Raw genomic sequence first — 25,070 nt, 5'->3', positions numbered from 1 at the left:
AGGCAGCCTACATTGTGCCCGGCAGATCTCAGATTGCAGGAATTTCAACTAAAGCATCCTGGACAGATGGCCATCCAACCTCTGCTCAAAAACTTCCAGTGAAGGAGATTTCACCACTTCTCGTAGGAGTCTGTTCCACTGCTCTTACTGTCAGAAAGTTTTCCGAATGTTTAGTCAGAATCTCCTTTCTTGTGACTTGAAGCCAATGGTTCGAGTCCTACCCTCCAGAGCAGGCTAGGATGGAAGATGATCTTCCCTTTTTATGTTTCATTTAGTGGGGCCCTGTAACAAAATCCCGCAGTTTGCAGTGCTTCTGTTCAAGGAGCCAGGTCTTCCCCTCTCCCATTTGGTCCTCAACATCATCTTAGGCTCACTGAGCATGCTCAGTCCTCACTGAGGTGGTTGTGAGTCCCTCTGCCCCCCATTTTGACAGGGGCATAGGACAGATTGCCTCTTGTTTTATGCTGATATACACAGGAAGGATATACAATACACAACAGCAGATTGTATAAAAGCATTTTTTTATTAACTAATTACCTTCTCTTTTTAAAAAATCCTTATTGGGTCCCTCTCATTAAGTATCTTCTCGCGGATCAGAATTGTCTCTTTCCACTATCAATAAGCTATGTAACTAAAAGTATCTATGCACACAATTTGTTGTTGTCTTTTTAAAGGAATCTTAACCTAAAGACTGATAGGGAAGAAGGGAAGCACCAAGAAAACATAGAAATTAAATAAAAATGTTTTTAAAAAGCAGTCCCATTTCACATAATTAAGCTCAGCAATGCAAAACTTGGATATTATTGTTTTATGTAATAAAGCAACCTGTCACAGTTTCATGTTTGAGTTCACTCACTGTACATTTAAAAATACTTTAAAAAAAATCAGAGTTTCTAAACAAATTTACTAGAAATCAGAAGAGTTCAAGAAGTTTTGCAACAACTATTTCACCCCAAGGAGTGTTTCTAATTGAGATTCTATGGGGGAAAGTAACCTTTCCCACTTTTAAGGATTTGCTTTTGCACGAACTTCATTATACACAATTCTGATTCTGATTAGAGGGCACAGTGACATGTATACACAGTGGCATTTTTTCCCTTGCGAAGAACAGTTAAGGAAAAGGATTGCTGAGTGTTCCACTCAAACGTGTTTTAAAAATGCCAGACATCTTAAAATAAAAAAATGAAGCTTTTAACTGAGTATGCTTTAAAAAAACACAGAGAGCGACAACTGCAATGGTTAAATATGTGGAAAAGAGATTGTACAAAAGCCTTACATTATGTTATAGAACACTGTACAGTGAACCCCAGCTTTCCCAAGTTTGGCAGTCAGCTTATGTTTAACACACACTTCACTTCACGACAGCTACCAAACATTTAAAATATAGTTCGTTCTGGCAAGATAAACGGATAGCCACTGCCGGGCTGTGGATAGGCGACATTTGCATCTGAAATGAGCTGCTTCTCTCTTTGCAAAGGTACTGTAAGGCAGGTGCACGGTGAACGATCACGGGTTTCATGCATGGTTGCGGCTGAACAACAGATGCCACGGGATTTCGATCTGAATGCGCTTTCTGAGCCACTGCAGTGACATGCGCTTAACCATAAAGCAATGGTAGCATGCACACTGCTTCCATATGCTCTATCAGCTCTGGAGTGGCTTGCTTCAGTCTGACAGGGATGGCGAGCGAATGGAACGTCCGCTGGCAGGGCTGTTGGAGAAGGTGAAAGGCTCTTTCTCCTTCTCTTTGGTGTCGTGCTTGTGCTTGTGTTTGTGTTTGTGCTTGTGCTTCTTCTTCTTCTTCTTGTGGTGGTGGTGGTGCTCGCTGTGCTTGGAAGAGCTGGACTCTTTTGTAAAACCGGGCAGCGTGGGCACTGGAATCGGCAGCATGCTTAGCTCTTGCGATGACTGTTCTTTGCCTGAAACAGAAAGGCAGACGTTCCATTGCAGAACAACACAACACACAGAATTTGCAGAATTTGCCGTTCTGAGGCCCTGGGGGAACCACGTGCATTATTATATCCAAGCTTTGCGTGTTTCCCCACTGCAGGCTTCTTTATCCGTGGTGCTTTCGAGATGGCAAAGTGTTTGAGAATGTTTTTGCAAGAGATGCTACAGCATCCCTGAGATCATAAGCAAAGCAGAGGGCCTTCCTGGTAGTGGCACCTGCCCTGTGGAACTCCCTCCCATCAGATGTCAAAGAGATAAACAACTATCTGACGTTTAGAAGACATCTGAAGGCAGCCCTGTTCAGGGAAGTTTTAAATGTGTGACATTTTGATGTATTTTTAATCTTTGTTAGAAGCCGCCCAGAGTGGCTGGGGAAACCCAGCCAGATGGGCGGGGTACAAATAATTAATTATTATTATTATTATTATCATAAGGGTTGCTTTGTAATCACATCATATGACTGTCCATGTAGCTTTCTAAATGCTACAACTGATTCTTAAGAAGCCTTTGCCAACCTTAGACAATTCAAGATAAATAAGTAGCATTGGGGTGGGCCTATTGCTTGTCAACAGAGTGCATCCAGTTGTATGTGGATGATATCAGGCCTAAACGATAGCATCTTGAGTAAAGGACTCTAGACAGCAAGGCTGACAAGCACCTCTGACTCATAACCTGAATAATTAAAGGTAAAGGTAAAGGTACCCCTGCCCGTACGGGCCAGTCGTGTCCGACTCTGGGGTTGTGCGCCCATCTCACTTAAGAGGCCGGGAGCCAGCGCTGTCCGGAGACACTTCCGGGTTACGTGGCCAGCGTGACAAGCTGCATCTGGCGAGCCAGCGCAGCACACGGAAACGCCGTTTATCTTCCTGCTAGTAAGCGGTCCCTATTTATCTACTTGCACCCAGGGGTGCTTTCGAACTGCTAGGTGGGCAGGCGCTGGGACCGAACGACGGGAGCGCACCCCACCGCGGGGATTGGAACCGCCGACCTGACGATCGGCAAGTCCTAGGCGCTGAGGTTTTACTCACAGCGCCACCCGCATTACAGCCAACCTGAATAATTGCTATCAACCAAAAGGTACACATTACTGGGCTAGAGAAATCAGCCGCTAAAGAAAAGGTAGGTAAACTGGTTTCTTTTGAAAAATATACCCCTTTTTTACAGATGGGAACCTGAGGTCGGCAAGAGCCCGAATCTTCCAGAGTCCAACATCCTGTTTACTGTCTCGCACCAACCCTCTGAGCCAAAGATGATCCAAGGAACTATAGCCAAAGCACCCACACAGCGTCTGAATATACAGAGAGAGCCTGGAGCAGTGGCTTTTGAATGACAGTCTGAACGGAAAAGGAAACTTAAACATCATTCAAGATTTGGTGCGTGGGACGTTGAGGGGGGGAAGAAAATTTCTTTCCACTGTTGAGAACTGCAACACGTTAAACAGAAAAATGGGTGACAATAGTTCCCTCTCGAAATGGGGCCAATAATTATTTCGGAAGAATAAATATCTGAACAGGACAAAAGAGGGGAAGGGGCAGAAAGAGGGGACACAGGAAGGCGTTGAAACTACATCCATGAAGGTCACAGTCTTTGGCCCATTTATGCCCAGTCTGCCTCAATACAAATATCGTTGGGACTACTCTAGAACAAATCAATTGTGGCCTAAATCCCACACACCAGAAGATAACTTATCTCTCACTGAGATAAACAGGAGTCATACAAAAGATTGCAGGGATCTACTGTTCTAAAATTTGCCCCCAGCCTGCACAGCTTAGTAATTGATCCTTCTTCCTCACATGAGTTCAGTATCTTCATTTATGCTTCCAACACAAATATCATTTGTCCTCTTGACCCTGGACTAATGCATCACACCAGCTCTTTTCTTTTACAGCAACAGTGCATGCTGGTGATTATGTACAAACTTTCTGAGTGTCTAATCCCAGTTAAGAAAGTGTTTGCTTAACCCAGAGAGGACCTCCCTAAACCAGAGGTGGCCAAGCTTTCTTGGTCTGAGGGCCACACTGAGAGTTGGCCAACCATTTGGAGGCCACTTGCCAGACACCGGTCACTCACGCATGTACACACGCTCAACGCATTCAGATCACACACATACATACCACAAATGCACTGCACACAAGCAAAGACGAAGAAGAGGAAGAAAAAGAGTTTGGATTTGATATCCCGCTTTATCACTACCCAAAGGAGTCTCAAAGCGGCTAACATTCTCCTTTCCCTTCCTCCCTCACAACAAACACTCTGTGAGGTGAGTGGGGCTGAGAGACTTCAGAGAAGTGTGACTAGCCAAAGGTTGCCAGCAGCTGCATGTGGAGGAGCGGAGACGCGAACCCGGTTCCCCAGATTACGAATCTACTGCTCTTAACCACTACACCACATTGGCTCTCAAACCATAGTTTCCACACATTCAGGTGGACAGGCACACAGAGTCCACTTCCTCTTCTGACAATCAGGAAAGGCATCCCACCATTGTAAGAAAAACTCAGAAAACAGGTGGAAGTGCTCAGAGAGGCTCAAGAAACAAAGGGGAACGAGACACTACTTTTCCAAGGTGAGAGGAGCCCAATCTGCGGGTTGGATCTGGTCTGCAGGCTCGCCACCCCTGCCTTGAACTTTAGGTCACAATTCTGCAAAGTTATTAAAAGCAACTGTTCCAAATGCCCCTTTAGCTTCCCTGTGCATCCCAGGGAAGGACAACATGTGGACCTCATTCAGCTCCTGACCACAGACTCATCTGCTACAGATTTTGGGGACTTCAGAGGTTCCTAACTATTTTCCTTCCATGGATAGCAGAAATGATGGCTCTCTCTGTGGTGGCACCCCATGTGTGGAACCTGTTTTAGGGAAGGAGCTGTCTTACCCCTGATTTTTATAAGCTGCTCTGGGAGTCTTCTGAGCTAAAGGATGGGGTATTGCTGCTTCAAACAAAACAAAAAATAATGGATGTTGGGATTTTGGGGAGATAAAGTTGTTATACCGGATTGGAGGAAAACTATTCTTGACATTTAGCAGTAATAGTAACTGGAGAATCCCATTAGACTTTTTGTGTGGAAAGGAAAATGAAGGGACTTGAGAAGTCTGGGGTCAAAGATTGGGAAAACATGGCCAAGCAGATCAAGGAACAGCTGGATACCATCCCGGAGTGGCACTCTGAATAATCTTTATACAGACGTACCTTGGAAGTCGAACGGAATCCATTCCAGAAGTCCGTTCGACTTCCAAAACGTTCAACTTCCAAGGCGCTACTTCTGATTGGCTGCAGGAAGCTCCTGCCGCCAATGGGAAGCTGTGGAAGCCCCGCTGGACATTCGGTTTCCAAAAAAATGTTCGAAAACCGGAACAATCACTTCCAGTTTTCGATCGTTTGGGAGCCAAAATGTTCAGCAATTAAGCTGTTCGAATTCCAAGGTAGAACTGTATACATAATTGACAGACAGAGAATCTGAAGGTCCTGTTTACCTTTTACCTTCCTTTTTATTATTTTTTACTTCCTGTCTTTTTTAATTTCTTCCTTTATTAATTTTGCTCTTCGTTATTTTTTGTTTGGTTTTTTATGTTCTTTATTCTAGGTCAATGCAGGTATGCAAAGGAAGGTGATGGATGAAATAACCTGTGTGAGAGAGGCAGGGAAGGGAGGCTGGGAGAAGAAAGGGAAGCTCTCAGGTGAGAGCTGGGAGGGTTCATCCACTTCTGTGTAAGAGAAGAGTTAATATCTACCTTTGAGAAAGAGCTTTGTGTATTTTCTTTTCTCTTTCTTTGTTTTTCTTCTTCTTTCTTTTTACATACATTGGTTTGTTTTTTATTGTATTACTGGTATATGAAGAAAAGTTTCGATATTATTATTTTTTACAACCCCCCCCCCCCCAAAAAACTTAGCAAAGGTCTCCCTAGGAATCTCAACTATATTGTCTCTTCAGCATTACCATCTCTTTAATGTGCTGGATTTCTTGACTTGTTCTATTCCCAGACAAGCCTCTGACCACATAATTACAGCTTCTGCATTACAGGCTTACGTTGTAACTATGAAACTGTCATCCACAATTCATTGCGTGAACATAAAAAGTGCACCCCTGATGATTTGGGTACACACATCTAACACACTCTAAACCATACCAGATTTCAGAGTCATTTCAAAACACAAGTTTTAAAAACCAAATGCAGAAGTACAAAATGAACTTTGCAGCCTATCAAAAGGAAATAACACAATGGGGACTATGAGAGAGCGGGCAAACCCAGGGATATACTGAAGTTTAAACGAAGACCTCCAAGTTGCCACAATCATAAAGAAACTCTTGGTTTTTTTAAGTTCCTAAACAATCATGTAACTTTTCACAGAAGTAGCTTATAATGTGTTCAGTGGGTCTTATTCTCAGGAAAGCCAGTTTAGGACTGCAGCCTAACATATTACAAAGGAAGGTGAACCCCAGGTCCGCAGCTTTGCAGTTTTTGCCTTGAGGAAACACAATACTGTAAGCTTCAGAGTTGAAAACTGGGGCTGAAATTCTCGGTTACTACCATGGTTTTAAATCTTCCACTAATGAATGCATCAGATTTCAAACGATGCCAAAGTACGTGTGCATTTAATAGAGGAACAAAATACATACGCTGCAAATAAAAATAAACTTGTTTAAAACATTATCCCTCTTTGTTAATTCCAGGGATTGGAAAACAGCCAGCTCAGATGTTTTGTACTACAACAGGGCCTCCGTGGGCACAAAAGGTTCCCCACTGCACAGAGCTGATTTCCACAAGATGGAAAGCAACTGAAACAGCGATAGGCTTATCCTTTCTGCTCCCCCTCACCTCTTTATTAACACCACATCTAAAAAAATAAATTTAGAAAAATACATGGAGCAGAATGCAAAATAGATATAGGAACTGCCTTACTCTGAGTCAGACCATTAGCACATCTAGGTCAGTACTGTCTACACTGGCTGCCAGGAGATCTCCAGAGTTTCAGATGGGACCAGGACAATCCTGGTCCTACCAGGAGATGCTATGGACTGAACCTGGGACCTTCTGCCTGCAGAGGAGATAGATGCTCTGCCATTGAGCTACAGCCCTTCCACAACAGACATGTGTGAGATGAAAGGTTCGCAGCTGATGCCCACTTCAACCCAGAACTGCTCAAGATACATAAATCATCAGTATTAAAGTCTCACTAGGATGTGAGCAAGGGACACGGGTGGCGCTGTGGGTTAAACAACAGAGCCTAGGACTTGCTGATCAGAAGGTCGAATCCCCGCGACGGGGTGAGCTCCCGTTGCTCGGTCCCTGCTCCTGCTAACCTAGCAGTTCAAAAGCACATCAAAGTGCAAGTAGATAAATAGGTACCGCTCCGGCGGGAAGGTAAACAGCGTTTCCGTGCGCTGCTCTGGTTCACCAGAAGCGGCTTAGTCATGCTGGCGGGCTCCCTAGGCCATTAAAGTGAGATGAGCGCCGCAACCCCAGAGTCGACCATGACTGGACCCAATGGTCCTTTAACTTTACCTAGGATGTGAGCATTCACCACCCATAAAGTTTGATCCCTTTTATTCTGAAGTTCCGTTAACCCACCGAGGATGCAGCTATAGTCAGAAAAATGAACATGCCCATCAGACAGAGATGGCACCCATTTCCTTATGCTTCTACTCCCTCATCGGAAGTCCACTTTCTGCCTCAAATGTATTTCCAAGGTTGCTTATAAACCCTGGGCCTTGGCATCCTGCTTCCCAACATGCATAAACTGTTCCACTTTATCACCCACCATTCTCTGTGATTGATCACAACTTGTGCCTTCGTATTGTTCTGGAGAGAAAGCACTGGCAGTGCATGCCCTGCTGTCCGCAAGGGTACTCTGCTCTCCTTACGGCTTGAGGGACTGAATCAGGCTCTCTCAGTAACTGGCTGAACCAACCGCAGAGGGGTGAGGTCCTTCTGAGTTTGCTTTTGAAGTGATTACTAATATTTCTTGGAAGAGAACATGCATTATACTAGCCTATTCACTTGGCACCTTCCTCTGGTTTTGGATGTTCAGAGGCCAACGTAATTATTAGTTTCACTGTGAAACAGATGTTTAGAATCAGAGAGGGACGGCTCTCCCTGGGGATAAGGCCAAGTGCTTCCCATAGACCTGACATTGTAAGCCACTACATACACAAAAATAAAAATAAAAGCAGAGAAGGGGGACCCTGTAGGATTTACCACCATTTCCCTTAATTCTGGGGCTGGCTGAGGACTCTTGCTGGTGGTGCTTACACTGACCCCGCAAACCAAGCGATCACATTTTAGCATTACTGCAACAACTGGAATGCTTTTCCATAGCAACCTAAGTAATAAATCAATCCTGAAGATAGTGTGGATTCAGACATCCTAATGCACCAGGAAGTAGATCGAGGTGTGTGCTTGCTTGTACGTCAAGGCTCTTAAGTTTCCTTGCAATGCACACTGTTTGAAGCCAAGTGCAAATAGTCTGAACTTCACCCGCCATATGGTTTACCCTCATTCCCAACTGGAAGTTTTCAGTACAGGCAACTTCCAATGTTTGCGGGGGTTACGTTCCAAGGCACCGCATGTTTAAGTGAAATCACATATATCTGACGCACCACTGAAAATGCCTGCAACCCCCCCCCTTCTGCCCTTTTTGCGACGCTTTTGGCTCACTTCCGGGTTCGATGTGCAGTCGTGCACATATTGGATGCGCCTAAAACAGCTCCTTCCTGTACGTGGATTGGCATTTGCCCGCATTCTTTCCTCTCTGCCTCTTGTCTGTCCATCTCTCTCACTGCTGTTTCTCTACTGTCCATTTCAGATTGCAACATCCTCGCCCTCAGGGACTCTCAACGTGCCAACACAACTCATACAGCACCATGTGCACTGGTGGCACAATAGAGTATTATCTAGACTGGTGCAATCAACAGGGTTTGGGGTTTAATCAGAGACACTTGTCTTCAAACCCCTAACTCAGCTATGAAGCTCAACAGATGATGGTGCTTTAGTTATTCTCAGGCTAGCCTGCCTCACAAGGCAATTGTGGGGATAAATGGGAAGGTGTGGGGAGCCACAAACCATGTATGCTGTCCTGTGTCCTTGGACAAAGGCCAGGATAAAGATAAATTCCTAAGTATGAAACGGATAAATTCTTAAATAATGCTAAGTCTTCCAAGTTAACGGTGCTCAGACATGAGCTATGAAATGCATGCAATCCTACAATTTGCAACATGGCCTAAAAGCTGGAGCTCTCAATTAAGATGAGAATACAGCCTGGCCTTTGGGTTCTTTTGATCCCTGCAAGGCAGAGGGTGGAACACTCCCTACTGTTTTTGAAGATTTAATAGCAAATAAAATCTGCTTTTCATATTAGAAGTCAGATCCCGGATGACATCAGAGACTTTAAAAGGTCTTGTTCTGATGCCTTCAAAGCTACTGCGCTTAGAGCAGAGTTATAATTAACGGGCCAACATCAGAGTGGACAGACAGACAACAAGGGGCATTTTTTCTTTGCTTTTTGAAGAATCCAGGGTTTCTTTTGTAAAGGGGGAAAAAAATGTTACAAGCTTGTAAAAAAACTTCTTCATTAATAAGAATTAGGAACTCTACTCTTGGCTCTTTGCCTAAAGCTACAGTATCCATTTTCCATGAAGTGATGACAGAACAGAAACAGCTTGAAAATGAATTAACATGGACCAAAAAGCAGAGAGGGAGGGAATCACCCCACCCAGCCTTTCTTAAAGCCACAATTAAGACTTGATATAAAAGAAGATTTACTTATACGTGTTGATACACTTACCACTATCATTTTGGAAATGATGTATTTGTTTGCTTATTAGGCTAAGACTCGTCGCCTGATAAAACAACTCTTAGCTGGTAAACTGAGTTTTTTTGTCAATTGATTTCAGCTACCTGCAAGGATGATTATTATTTACATGCGGATAAAAACAACGGCTCTAAAGCAAGAAGCATGCTTTTTTTTTTAAAGGTAATGTCCACATGTGCCATAATAGGCATCATTTCATAAGAGGCATTCCTTAGAAGAGAAAATGCCTTCTTTAAGTTAGTGTTTGCCAGTGGCAGTTTTCAATGAGTACTTGTGAAATTGTCCAGCTTCTATCTGAATAATCAGGATTAGACACTGAATCAATTAAGAGATTGATTAAAAAACAGGAGGCAATGTTCAGTCATCTGACCTCTTGCTCAGTCCTTCCCCTTAAATTATATGTCTCTCTCTCTCTCTCTCTCTCTCTCTCTCTGTGTGTGTGTGTGTGTGTGTGTGTATACACACACACACACACACACACACACACACACACGTATATATATTCACACACCTTTTTGCAACTCAGGGCTGAACTCCCAAGAGAAAGCATTTACCCACTAAGTGCAAGAACGGCTTTGTGAAAATCAACAGCACGTGCAGGGGGGCTTATCTGGTCCCACTTTGGGTGAACCCCAAAAGCTCCCTCTGGCCCAGCCCTATGAATCAGCTTGATCACACACACACACAACCCACACTCTCAGAAATACAGAGACAGAGCATTTCAGAGAGATAGAGGCAGCTCCCTCTCCTCTAATCACAGTAGTGTGATGGGAAAGAGAGCTTTCACAGAACAATCTTTTACACGATCTGCTAGGTTTTCTGAGTCTGCCCATTCCCCAGTCAAAGACGCCAGAAACTCCCCAAAACACCCCAAAAGTACCTACTAATAGGAGACTGAGAACAGGAAGACAAAGGTTTCCAAGCACTCCTGAACTGCTCTATAATATGGAAGCAGCAGAAAGCTCACCAGATGTAGCTTTGCTATCGTTTACAACTCTAGGACAAACCCCACTGAATCACAGCATTGCAGCACGGGATCGGGGGGTGGGGGGGACCTGCGGGAGCCATCTATCTCTCTAACTATCTCTTTCTCTTTCTTTCTTTCTTTCTTTCTTTCTTTCTTTCTTTCTTTCTTTCTTTCTTTCTTTCGACAGTTTGCAAGGCAAAGCACAAAAAAACTTGGGGGGGGGTGCCTATGTCCCATAGGCTAGAATCTTATACAGGCAAGAAAGCACTGTTTCAGACATAGACACCACAACCAGCTGCCTCTCTATTCCTCTAGCGCTGAAGCCGTCAGTCTAAGTGACATACAATCTTATGAACGCAGAAGCTTCAGCTCCGAGTCTTCAAAAAACGTTCTCAAATCCTAAACCTTTCTGGAAAGAGCAGCACACTGTTGCTTAAAAGAAGAAGAAGTTAGAAGTGGGTAGAGCATATTTTTAGGGTCTATCAGTGGATCTGAGTAATTAGCAGTAGATAAGCAAGGATTCAAACAGCCAGCTTCTTTTAGGGCCAGCATCAACAAAAAGCTTTACTCCCCCTTCTAACTTAGGCTGCTGAGATGAAGAAAGTTGGTTGGGGTGAATTAAACTGTACGCGGAGCTGTGTGTAGCAGGACTGTGAGCTCAGTTCTGGTACTGAGAACAAATTCCTGGGCTGTGCCTTAATCCTGCAAGCTTGTCCCTACCCCATTATCTTACACATGGCTCCAGTTGGTGAGCTTTCGGGTTCTTAAATAAAAAATAAGTAGATTCTGCAAGTCTGGAATATACTCTCGTCTTTAAAGTTTGAAGGAGAGTCAGAATAGGTTCGCTTTGACAGGTAAGAAGTTGCCTTGCAGCGCACATGTGAATCCTAAAAATAGCTTCCTTGCCTGATGCAGATTTTATATGCATGCTGGCCAGAACTCCAGATACTGAACCGCACCCACTAACATCCCAGCATATTTGACGCAGAACGATCCAGAGTGTGCAGCTGCTGATACAAGGGTCCCTTAAGAAACATCTGTTAACTTCCTGGCACCATTATCCAGAATTTCTTGTTTATAACTTTATACCCCCCATTAGGGTGTATAAGAATAGCACAAAACCAGTATTACGAAATGCTAGGGAAGAGCTATAAATATGGACTTCATGGGCTTGTTTCGTTGCTGGAAACCTCATTTTATTATTATCACATGGAGCAATTAATTGCTGTTTTTAATTATGTAATATTTAAATTAAAACTCCTATGATCCTATCGGCTCATGTTTATTGGATATTTGATTTAAAACCTTAGCACATGGTACTATTATTATTTTTAGGAACACCTAGTGCAGGGGTCTGCAACCTTTAAGACAAAAAGAGCCACTTGGACCCATTTCCGAAGGAAAAAAAACTGGGAGCCGCAAAACCATTGCGACATTTAAAACAAATATCGACCTGCATGCGCACCGCTGCCCTCCGATCTGACAGCGGGCGGGAAGGTGACGTCGGGACGGTGCGTGACTAACGCACGCACTGCCCCCATGCGACGTCACAGCCAGTACAGCGCCCACCACAGTGGGGAGTGTCGGGGCGCACAATGCGCCTCCTCCCCTCGCTAGTATCCGCCCCGGAGCCGCGGCAAAGGTGTAAAAGAGCCACATGCGGCTCCGGGGCCGCGGGTTGCAGACCCCTGACCTAGTGTGTGCAATGCTATACCAAATGTAAAGGGTGTGTGTGTGTGGAACTAGTAATGACCAGTACTGCATGGTGGTGGTTGTGGGTTTTTAAATTATTATTATAAAAAAGTATGTTTTCTGAATTTCCCAGATATAATCAGAATCTGTGTTGAGGCATTCACTGAAATCAACTTCGGAACTCACCACCTCAAGATAGGAGTGCGGCCTGGATCAGATGCCAAGTCTCACTTAGCACAGAATGGACAGCGGGTCACTGGGATTAGCCACTGGAGAACAAATTTCAAATCCTCCCCCCCAGCTACCAAAGAGCAAGTCACATTCCCAGAAAAACCAGCCTCACAGGACCGTTTTGAGGACTGATGAGCTATATTAGAACATGCCCTCGGTTCTCTGGGATAAGCCAGAAAATAAACCCTGGTAACAGATTCAAAATACACCATGGAGCAAAGTACACAGGCAACTTCACTTAAAAATAAAAAAAACGCATGAAGAGCCTCCTTGAGCACATGCTGCCTGGACTCTTGCCACATCTGTTGGGACCACTCTCATGCTACAAGAGAGCAACATCCCCATTTGTATCCATAAGGATAAGAAGTGGACATGGAAACTGGCAATACAGCTCCATCAGTAAGGCTTCAAAAAGGACTGCATAGGTTGCCCTGTTACACTACAGTTTAAATATCTGAACACTAACACTCTTTCACAAGACTCACAACTTTAAAACCCTGTCACTTATTTGACATTCCACTTTCTGGGTGCGTCTGGTAATCTCCCCTCAGTTTTGGATTTTGGTTCTGATGCATCTCTTAAGAACTTTTAAGATACGGACACCATTACTGCTCTGCAACCTTGAGATGATCAGAAGCTTCAAGTAAAAATCGCAGAGGCCGCACGTAGCTCGAAAGTTACAATGGTCCACTATGTTATAAGGGCCTGGGGGAAAGCCAGTCAATATGTGGCCACAAAGCATCAGAGATAAAGGAAGCTCTGTCGATGTAGGAAACTGTGTTTAAGACTTCCCAGAATGAAATGTGCTAAGTATTCTTAGCAAAATAAAACAATCATTATTATTATTTTTTTAAAAAGAACCCAATGGAAACAGTATAAGAGTGTGCTAGAAAACTGGCTTAAGAACAGGAAAAACACTAGTCATAGCTGGAAAGTTGTCAAATCTGGAAAGTCCTAAGCATCCCAGAGGCCACTTTTGGGTCTTCGTGACAAAAACTCGATTCATTTGCAGATCATTCAGGTGAGGTGAATAAGGTGACCTTTTGTCACTTGACAAATTAGGAAATGGAATTAACAAGGTACTTGTATTAAAGACACACCTTTGAATCCAAGCAGTGCTGGACATTTAACTCAGGAGACAGCTGTCAAAGCTCTGCTCCTTGCCACATGTTCCAACCTCCCAGACAGTAGGAATATGAAGCTGGGTTGTATTAGATGAGTGGGTAATACTGGGAATGCAGCGGTTGCATCCACATACAACCCATTGACACCTTTTGCATGAAAAATCAGATCAAATTCTCAGCTTGAACTTAACCAAGCTAGAAGACCGCATGAGCTATAGGGCTGCTGAGAGCCATAACTAGGAGGAACATGGCGCTTATGAACTGCAAACTATCCAAGCCTTGCCATGAGTTTAACTGACCTGGCGTTGATGGTCTTTCCAGCATATTCAAATGATGGTAGATAAAGGCTTGGCTGTCATGAACCGTGTCCATATCAATCTCTTCTTCCTCCTGAGAGTTTGAGAACTGTGACAATGGAAAAACAAACATAAATAAGAGTTAGGGAATGCTAAAGGATCTCTCTCTATATATATATATATCTCGCCTCTGAAGCATGAACAAGTTTTACTATAGAAAATAATTCGAAAGAAAACACACATGAAAACACCATTAACAGCCAGATCCTACCCAGGTTTAGGCACCCCTAGTTAGGCAGAATAAAAACCGAAGAGGAGCAGCTTATGGCATTTCTTAAGATGCGATTGCTAAAAAGAATGTAATAGAGAGTGGGCAGCCAGGTGTGGGGTACTCATTCACAACCAGCAGGTTCTGGTGGTTCCCCATCACTGTGATGCAGAGAGAACTAGATTAGACCAAATGCCAGGGTTTACTGTATTTTTCACTCAATAAGACACACCTGACCATAAGACGCACCTTGTTTTTAGAGGAGGAAAACAAGAAGAAGAAAAAATTCTAACCGAAACAGTGGATGTATGATTTTTGTGGTTCATGCTGTGGCCACAGACATGATATATGATCTGATGGTGAGTTTGGGGTAGCCCCGTGCAAAAATCCTGAGGATCAATGCGGATCCGTGCTTTGTAACCACATTTTTGCACCATTGTGGCCCCACAAAACAGTGGTGCAGGCTGTAGCCGTGGACATGCTATGTGATCTGATGGTGAATTTGGGGTGACCCAATGCAAAAATCCTGAGGATCCATGTGCTTTTACCTCCCCCCTCCCAGGCAGCCTCCTTTATCGCTAGTGTCCCTTATCTCCCACCTGATCGCTTGCCGATCAGCTAATCAGCGGCTTCGTTTCAACACCCCCTTCCCTCTTTCTAAAACAGAAGCACGATCTGCTTTTTGCCCCTGGGCAATTTGGCTCCAGGGACCACGCATTCGCTCCATAAGATGCACAGACATTCCCCCTTACTTTTTAGGAGGAAAAAAGTGTGTCTTATGGAGCGAAAAATACGGCACTTTGTTGCTCTGTCCCTTTTGCAAAGCATGTTCCAAAGGTACGGGATTCCTCAACCACAGGGATGGGCTGGCAGTATCAGCAGGTGCTTAAGGGTGGAGCTGACTGGCTACTTCCGCCTTTCTCGCCTTTGCAGGGAGAGTCCCATCATACCATGGAAGACTTTCAGTCACTGTCTCTCCAAGACACTCTCGGGCCCGAGGAAAGCGCAGTGTAATCTCTCCAACTGCCTATAATTCACTCACTCTTATCTTGAGTTTGACTTTACTGTCTTCATTCTTCTCGAGTATCTGGCCTGGTTCTAGCGGGGACCCAAGAGGTGTGTCGGCCTTCCTCTTCAACCCCTGCTGATGAGGTAGGGGGATAACTGCTGCTTCCTTGGCAAGGTGATCATCGTCCTAAAGAAGCAATTTTAAAAACCTGATTTAAAATCTTTACATCCAAAAAAAAAAAAAGATGTTAAAAGCACAGGAACATAAACAGCAATAATTACCGTATTTTCCCGTCTATAAGATGCCCCCATGTATAAGATGCCCCCTATTTTTGGGGACTCAGATTTAAGAAAATTGGGGGGGGGGGGAGAGAGAGATGGCCCAGAGTATAAGATACCCCCTAATTTTTGACATTAGTTTTTAGGGGGGAAACCTAGTCTTATACACTGAAAAATACGGTATTCTTCTGGGAACCGGAAAAACAAATCGTATATTATCCTTCGTCGTATCAGCAGCTGGTGTCACTCCTGAGAATACAGCTCTCATTTCTTCTTATCAAATACAGTGAAAAAGGCTGCTGCCCTCCAGACATGCCATATAACCAATATGTTTCGAAACAATGATTTATATTTGTTACAAACCAAGGTTTGGGATATTAGATCCCTGCCTGAGCAAGCATAAGGGTAGGTGGGATTGGGTGAGAGAATATTTTTAATGCTGCATTGTGAATTAAAAGTAGATAGGTTCAGGCTTGAATACCTTTGCACAATCCAACAAGTAGCATAGCCTTTTTTGAGAGGCGAATTTTTCATCTGCCATACATAAACGTGTCAGTTTAAAAGGCTACAGCCCCACTCCTTTGGGACAACCTCCATCACTCATCTCTGAGGCAAAATTCACCCCACAAGCAGACACCACTGAAATCTGTGTCGCTGGCTGAGATTCCCCCACCCCTCCAAAAAAAATAATATTACATATTGTAGGAGAGACAGGCAAAATTAAACTCTGAGAAATATGAATGAGGAACTGCCTGTGGCTTCATGAATAAGTGGGGATGGGGAGGAGGCATATACTACTTCAAGGCAAATTTTCCCAGCAAGTGGAAGCAGATCAGATTTGCAGTACAAGGTCAAGGATAGAAGACTAGGCTAGAGAGCAAGGCCTGAAAACTGGTTGCATTGTGTTACAACTCCACTACTGTGAGTCGTGGCTGTGAAAGAATAAGGAAATTGCTTACAGTGCTTTGGAAGCCAACTATTTGACCCAGATTGTTTGGATTGTTAGGCGGTTCCGGACCACTTGCCCCTGCCTCAGGAATGATGGTAGGATTCAGCACAGCTTTCTTTTCTTTTAGGTTAAGGACCAGCCCAAGTTCTGGCAGAGGCAAGCAGGAAGGCCTGCTGAGGCCAAACAGCGTGAAGTACAGGTCGACAGCCCCACAGCGCAGCCTCCAGTCGTGGGATGTACCTATGGAGTAAGGGAAAAAGCAACCATCTTTCCACACTGTCTGTGTGCCTTTTGAAGCAGGTTCTACTGCAAACTGTAGGGAATGAAGCAATTCTTCCTGTACCTGCCGGCTGCTTTGCATCAACAGGAGCACAACCCCTAACAGAGACCGATAGGAGATGCCTCATCACTCCGTAATAATAGCATGCATTCTGCTAGCAATTTTCAATCGCCACCACCACCACCATTTCAGCAAAGGCAAATTAAGTGTACCGTCATGCCTTCCAGTGGACCAACCTGGGATTTAAAAACTAGGTCAACTCCCAAATAAAGGGAATTGCATGGAACAGGATGACATAAATCTATATACACGGGCCTACAACAAAATGCAGCGCTTGTTCCAGCACAGTTAGTATCAGGGGAGAAAAGCCTGCCCTGCTGGAGAAGGATAAGCTTAGAAATATTATTAGCAACAACCTACGCCTTGCCAAATTCTATCCTGAGCCAGCTGCTTGTGTTCCATAGTACAAATAGCCATTTATAATTCTGAAGTTGTTAAATCAAGCTGGACCAAGCAACAGTTTCACCACCTGGCTATTCTACAGAAATTTAGTGCATTAAGTCGACAGTATCTTTTTCCCCTCCTCAGCAGAGAAGGGCAATGTTTGCCCCGAAAAAATCCCAAATCATCTTTGTGCAAGAGACAGGCTTTTCTAAAAACACCAGCAGCCAGCACTCATCTTAGGCCATTTTTCCACCAATCACCAAGAAAGGAAGATATTGGACTAGGTGGGCCTTTGCTCTGAACCAGTACAGCTCTTCGGATCTCCTGACGTTCAGCCTATCCAATGCCAAAGCCTTGTCCCAGATGTTCTCTAAGTTCCCCAAAACTTAAAAGCATATTGAATGTCACAAGCATTAGTTAAAAAACAAAAACTCAATGCAAGAGAGTTTGCAGGACTGACACCTCTGTATTTTTATGCCATAGAACGGAGTCTCTTTTATGTATAAGATTGTAACACAATAAGCACAATACGGTACTCTCATTGAAACAAAAAAGCCTAGTTTCTACTGCCTTCTTATTCCAAATACAGCATTGCCATTAAGCTTGATGAAAGTTTTAGTTCCTGTACACAGATGACTTTAATGAGAAACAGTTTTAACAAGTCATAACTGAGTAGAAATCCAAATTATTACACTGGCAACTGAGCACCACACCTCTGGTCCACAACAGCTTATGCCAGGACAACAATTGTGTTAATCTTTAAGGTGTCACAAGACAAAATGATGCTTTTCTTGTAGGCAGGCAGAGTTGCAGTCCACACCGTCACTGCAGTGCACAACCATCAACACGCAGCCACTGCCACTAAAGACTCACCAGCGAGCCTCTTCGCCACTTCCTTGAGCCTCCAGTCCCAGTCTCTCTGCCCCAGCCTGAAATGCAGCTGTGCTCCCAAAGGGAGCACAAACAGTGAGACTAGCAGTGAAGTCCTCAGCTGTCAGACAGCAAGGCAGGCAGCTGAGGTACAACTGGGCTGCCCAGGTGCTTACGCTTTCCCTGAACCCAATTCCACTGTGAGCACAACAACTAAGCCACACAGTCGGGCTGGTTTGCCACACTATCCCCTATGCCACCTCAGGCTGCCCAGAACAACTAACTGGTTTTTTCGTCAGCACAGCAGACAGCCTGAATTTGAACATGCCCATTAGGGCTGGGCGATATCGGGTTTTCAACATTGTGATATATCACTGGCTAAACATCACGATATACTGATGTGTCGTGATGTCTGAAATAAGGATGGAGCTATGTAGAGACATTGGCCGGCTTCATTGTTTTTCATGAATTGCGTTTTTTGCTGGTGCATGTTCTTGTGATTTGTTGCCCCCTGCATGAGGCAGCGGAGAGCTGAGCTGGCAGAGTTAACAGGGACTGAAGGAATCAAGAGATACACAGTGGGCTGGCTCCATGGTGAATCACATTGTGATTTTTGCATAGCGCATTCACACACACACACACATCATGATTTGTGATCTATTGCCAGGTCAAAAATTATGAAATTGGCATAATGATATTGACTTCAAACTGGTTTTGGAAAATATATTGATATATCGCCCAGCCCTAATGCCCATAATGCCAAACAAAGGCAGTCATATTCACACTCACCCCCCCCCCCCCATTTGAGCTGTTTTAGAACAAACGGTGTGTTTTTTTTAAAAGATCTGTTAGGAAATTTCGTCTTGCGAGGCACCACTGTATGTTTGTTTTCTCTGTCATAACTGGTTTGTGTTTTTAAAGGGTAGTTAACACAGAAGGACTATAACCCCCAAACGGCCTATAAATAATTTCCTAAATGAAATAAACAAAATAAAATCTCCAATTGGTAGTGGATGCCTAATCAGTTTGCGAGCTTCAATGAAAACCACAAACAATGGTGCTGAGTCTTAACTCACAGATAAACGGAAGGTCGCACAATTTGCCAGTGAACAGCAGCTGCACCCCACAAGCTGATCTGTTTACTGCATGAGTAGCTAAAATGGACAGATTTTGGTCATCTGAAAGCACGTGACTCCAGTAAGTTTACAGAGTAGGCGATTTCCAGAAAGGAAAAAGATGTTAAGTAGCAAACAAAGCAAAAGGCACATGTCTCAAAGAAAACTGAGCAAATAGGAAAATTACAAGACAAGATTCCCATGGATACAACTGTCACGAGGGCCCACAGCATATGATACTCAGGGTTGCCTACGGAGATGCAGACCCCTTTGCCCTGATAAGACTTTTCGGAATAGCTGGGAAAACACAATGAAACAAAAGCCCAGCTGTTCATGTCATCCAAACTTGAACAAGTCTTACAGGAGATAAGAAACTAGGGATTTCCCCACCACCACCACCCCCATTTTATTTCACAAATTATGTCATCACTAAATATACATTGGTTTCTACAGCACCTGGAAAATAACAAAATTTTACTAACGGATTAAGTTGTTCATTTGCAAAGGCAGTTTTCTATCTGAAGAAGTGTGCATGCACACAAAAGCTTACACCCAGAACAAACTTAGTTGGTCTCTAAGGTGCTATTGGACTATTTATTTATTTATTTCGACTGCGTCAGACCAACACGGCTGCCCACCTGAATCTAGAAACTAGCACTGTTATCTTAACTTAAAAACTGATCAGTGAAAATCTGAACTGCTATTGAAACAAATTTTTTTTTTTTTTTAAATTCAAACTTAAGTATAGTTGAGTATCATCTCTCATTTTTAAAAGGTTTGGAATTCTCTAGCTTTAGCTTACTAGAGTCTGGCATTTCACTCTTTCTCTCCAAAAAGCAACAAAAACATTTGTTCTCCTTTATGGGCTTATGGGTAGGGACACGGGTGGCGCTGTGGGTAAAAGCCTCAGCGCCTAGGGCTTGCTGATCGAAAGGTCGGCGGTTCGAATCCCCGCGGCGGGGTGCGCTTCCGTTGCTCGGTCCCAGTGCCTGCCAACCTAGCAGTTCGAAAGCACCCCCGGGTGCAAGTAGATAAATAGGGACCGCTTACTAGCGGGAAGGTAAACGGCGTTTCCGTGTGCGGCTCTGGCTCGCCAGAGCAGCAATGTCACGCTGGCCACGTGACCCGGAAGTGTCTCCGGACAGCGCTGGCCCCCGGCCTCTTGAGTGAGATGGGCGCACAACCCTAGAGTCTGTCAAGACTGGTCCGTACGGGCAGGGGTACCTTTACCTTTTACCTTTTATGGGCTTATAGGCATCAGCAAGTTTCAAATCATTAAACCTGAATGGGTGGTTTACTCTAACAAATATTCTTACTGGCACTCTGAGGTTTTGCAATTGCTCTTTACAGAAAGTAAATTTTGAGTAGAGAATTCACATGATTTGCACAGAGATTTATGCCGTTAACACCCCCCCCAAAAAATAAATAGAGAAGGGAACATCTCTCCTATTATGACTCCTTTTGTTACAACAAGGTCAATGAGTTAAAGGCTAGCTTTGTACACTCAATTCTCTCGAGGAAAAGAAAAGGGAACATGAACTCCCCAGTGGGTAGATGTAAACTGTTTACTTCCTGAGTATGACATCTGGTTAAATCTTTCCAAAAAATTAAGTAAGGCGGATCCCATTCCCCCCCAGGTTGCTTCAGCCCCTAGTGGAGCTGAAAGCTTCCAGGCTCTAAAAATAATGATGCATAGAGAGCACACAGCCACTAATGTCCCCTAGAAGAATACAAATAAAAGTTTGTATGCAAGCACTGTAAGCAACATGCCAGATTTTGAAGACAGTGCTGGATAAGGCTGATCTGCTAAACGAAAACAGATTAATGGCAATTGGATGTTGATTCTTGGGTAACTTCCCCCGCCCCCCTTGAAGGAATAAGCATTGGGTCGGGAACGTGTAGAACCTTTGGAAAAGGCACGTGAATATTCTGCTCAATGACTTTCCCCTGCAAAATTCACACAGACTTAAAGAACTAACAAACATAAGGTTTTTCTGTATGGCTCAATTCAGATATAACAATGAATCACAGTTTGTTATAAGCAGGAGCATTGGTGCTGAACATCAGCTACACAAGACAAACTAGCAACCAGGTACTAGGGCAGGTGAGTTTGGGGAGGCTCCTGTTAATGTATCATAGCTGTCAACTTTCCCCTTTTCTTGCGATGAATCCTATTTGGAGTAAGGGAATTTCCCTTTAAAAAAGGGAAAAGTTGACAGCTATGAATGTATACAGCATTAGGGTTGATCTAGTCCTGACCAAAACGCAAGCCTGGATGTTACGGAAATGCTCCAAAAAAATGCAAAATACAAAGAATTTCAAGTTGCATGCCTTAATCCGCAATCCAGTGCAATCTGTCTTGAAGGCATGCAGGATATTGCAACCATGATCAAAACTACGTAGGTTTGGCTTTGGGGAGTGCCTAGATGGAAATCTGCTTGGGAATCATGTATGCTGCCTTGAGAACTATGCAAGAAAGGCAGGATATAAATGAAGAATAAATTAAATAACCCCTTCTCTAACCAGGGTGACTTATTTTCAAGCAAACATGCATACAGCCAGGCTGATTTGTGTTATTAGAATTTTTTTTTAATGAGTAGAATAATAATAAATAAATTATAATAGTAATAATAATATTTAACCTGAATTCATAAGTTTCCAGAGCTGATCCACCAGCGCTTCATTGCACAAAGGAGATTCCATGTTCTTGGTAAATGGAGGGTTCTTTGTCAACATGTTCAATATCTTATGTCTAAAAAAAAGGGACAAAAATCAGCTCCTAATCCATATACAATCTGGCCTCCCAGTTATTAGGCTCTGCATCTTCGCCAATCTTTTTTTGGCTCCATAGTTATACATCAGGATTACAAGGGTTGAACGTAAACTCACAACATGTCCCCTAGTGCTCGCCTCATCGCAGGAAATCAAGATCAATGACCTTACACAGGATTCTAAAAATGTATCAAACAGCCATTTTTGTGAAAAGGCCTGGGGGCAGTAACAGTCAGTGGAAAAGAAACCGAGAGGGGGAAACCTGAAAAGAGGCTGCAGTGTTCAAAGTTGTCACTATCTAGGTCACCAGGGGTACTGACTTGTACTGGCAAAGTCTAACTTAAAGCAAACAGGCAAAAAGTTCAACTACAAATGTATCATTTATAATCTTTGTCCCTCAGCTACAAACAAGAAACCAATTTATATTTTCTTTGGTATCTAAACATAACGAAGCCTGGCTCTATTCTAGATACACTGAGCCCCAGTGTGGATTTTGATTTTATTTTTTAAAGAAAGATGTAAAGAAAGATCCTGCATCTATGGCCAAGAATTGAAAAGTACAGTGGTACCTCGGGTTACAGACGCTTCAGGTTACATTTGCTTCAGGTTACAGACTCCACGACCCCAGAAATAGTACCTCGGGTTAAGAACTTTGCTTCAGGATATGAGAACAGAAATCGTGCTCCGGCAGCAGGAGGCCCCATTAGCTAAAGTGGTGCTTCAGGTTAAGAACAGTTTCAGGTTAAGAACAGACCTCCGGAACATATTAAGTACTTAACCCAAGGTACCACTGTAGATGCAAGGCCTTCATAAAGAAGTATGAACGACTGCAAGGAAAAGCACAAGACCTTCCCCTTGACCTCTAAGGGCTTTGCCATGAATAGTTCTCATCTCTTAAGGAAGTGGGAGAGTGCTGCCCTCTTGCTTAATAGCCACAGATTACCCTCTGCTCCAGAATTCAACCAGTCTCTTGATTCAGGCAGAAACAAAGTACTGATATTCTGGTGGGAAGGATCGCCATGCTAACCTGTAGCCACTGAGATGTTGTTCCACCACAACTCTCATCAGTGACAGCCAGCACAGCCAATGCTCAGAGATGGTGCAACTCAACTGAAGTGTCGCAAGTGCCTCGTATATTTCCATCATCTGAAGCTGAGGGTCAACTGTTACCTGAAAACCCCATGCATGCTTCTCAGAATCAACATAGCAATAGGCGATTTTAAATCCTTCCCATTAGAATATACAGCACAAGATGGTTTGAAATCTATAACCTAAATGAAACACCTTTCAAGTTGCCAGCAAGGAAGACTAACCTGACATAAGGCACAGGGTCATTCTGGACCATATTGAGCAGCCACTGTAGTTCCTCGTAGCTTCTGTCAACTATGAAGACAAAATGAATCTCTTTTTAAGTAAGATGTTGGAACTGCACCAACTAGAAGTCAGAAGTTATTAGAAAAAATATCGACAAAAATACATAAAAGCCTTTAAGAAATAGAATGGAACTGATGCATTATAATGTGTCACTGTTATAATTTTGGGAGGGTGGGTAGGATGGATGGACTCTACAAATCTTGCTCTTTGTGACACACAAATTCCCATTTTCTCTCAATTCTTCTCTCTTGTATTTGGATGCAGTTGCTTAAACATGTGGAATTTAACTGGGAAACCTGTTTTTCCCCCTCCATTTTGGGTGCCACACTGTAGGAGTCCACCCTGTGCATAACAGCTCATTTGGGATGCTGACTATTCCCTCCTAGCAAAGTGCATATATTCTATATATACTCCCAACACTTTGCCTGTACATCTGAGCACAAAACATTTCTCATTGCAAATCAACTGCCTACACACAAAACCCTCCTGCTACAAGATGGCATCATACTCAAGAAACTGAGCGGTCAAACAAATTTTGCCCAATCCAGACAGCAATGGGGTTGCCTCATTTCCCAGCTCATACTACATTTGTTTTCAAACTAAATTTCATGGCAGTCTTCCATGGATGCTCATCTGATTCCTCAATGAGAAGATCAGTAATGGCAAACAAGTTTCCTTGAAAAAGAGCTCACAAAGCACTACTTGTCTGTCTCAAAGATTCAGAGCTTAGCGAAGTGGCCATGGTCTAGGGTGCACAGGTCTAGATATTAAAGGCCAAGTAATTGTTCAGCGCAACAACTTTTCTTTACCTTTTGTATAATCAACCACTGCCTCCAGAGCTGCTATTCGGATATCCACAAAGTGCCCGTATTCCGCATAGGACTTAAAGACAGCAGGATCACTTGGGACGTGACCGTTCTTCTGTAGTATGCGAATGGCATTCAAGCAACTAGACACATAGAGAAGGGGGGAGGAAGAAAAAATCTGTTATAAAACCTGCATTCCCAGTCACTGGAAACAGAAACTTACTTTAGCATTACCACAGCAAGTTGTTGATGAATTTCAGAAACTCTGAATTACACCAAATTCATGTGAATTCTTTATTTTTAAGGTGCCTATTAATTTTTTTACGAAACAGCAACACCAATAAAATATCATTCTTGACTTCCGAAGAGTTCTAAAGAAACCTGAGCTGAAAGGAGAGTCCTAAAGAAACTATTTTCTTTCTTCTGTTGGATATTTCACCCAACACAACATACACTAGTAGAGAATTTCAAACCCGTACGAGCAGGGGTAGGGAACATTTTCCAGCACAAGGGCCACATTCCCTTCTCGGCAATGTTCCAGGGGCCATGTGTACCAGTGATGGGTGGGGGCAGAAGCAAAAGTGAGCGGAGTAAGAAATGTAAAAGGTAAAGGTAAAGGGACCCCTGACCATTAGGTCCAGTTGTGACCGACTCTGGGGTTGTGGTGCTCATCTCGCTTTATTGGCCAAGGGAGCCGGCGTACAGCTTCCAGGTCATGTGGCCAGCATGACTAAGCCGCTTCTGGCGAACCAGAGCAGCACACGGGAACGCCGTTTACCTTCCCGCCAAAGTGGTACCTATTTATCTACTTGCACTTTGACGTGCTTTCGAACTGCTA

General features: G+C 43.6%; 1 protein-coding gene across 1 annotated transcript in view; it reads right to left on the bottom strand.

Annotated features, from left to right (window-relative positions):
* Positions 1–504: 504 nt before the first annotated feature.
* TAF2 (TATA-box binding protein associated factor 2) overlaps positions 505–25,070 on the bottom strand; it is a 66,994-nt gene continuing 42,428 nt past the window's right edge. Inside the window, exons 20-26 of the mRNA XM_028736233.2 lie at positions 24,236–24,375; positions 23,366–23,435; positions 21,923–22,032; positions 16,582–16,811; positions 15,378–15,530; positions 14,071–14,176; positions 505–1,919 (exon numbers count right to left, since the gene is read on the bottom strand). Of these exons, the coding sequence (XP_028592066.2) occupies positions 1,666–1,919; positions 14,071–14,176; positions 15,378–15,530; positions 16,582–16,811; positions 21,923–22,032; positions 23,366–23,435; positions 24,236–24,375 (1,063 nt within the window). The 3' untranslated portion in view covers positions 505–1,665. The remainder of the gene's footprint in view (positions 1,920–14,070; positions 14,177–15,377; positions 15,531–16,581; positions 16,812–21,922; positions 22,033–23,365; positions 23,436–24,235; positions 24,376–25,070) is intronic.

The sequence above is a fragment of the Podarcis muralis genome, chromosome 8 (assembly GCF_964188315.1).
Source record: "Podarcis muralis chromosome 8, rPodMur119.hap1.1, whole genome shotgun sequence".
Classification (NCBI taxonomy): domain Eukaryota; kingdom Metazoa; phylum Chordata; class Lepidosauria; order Squamata; family Lacertidae; genus Podarcis; species Podarcis muralis.
This window is presented reverse-complemented; position numbering and strand designations above follow the sequence as displayed.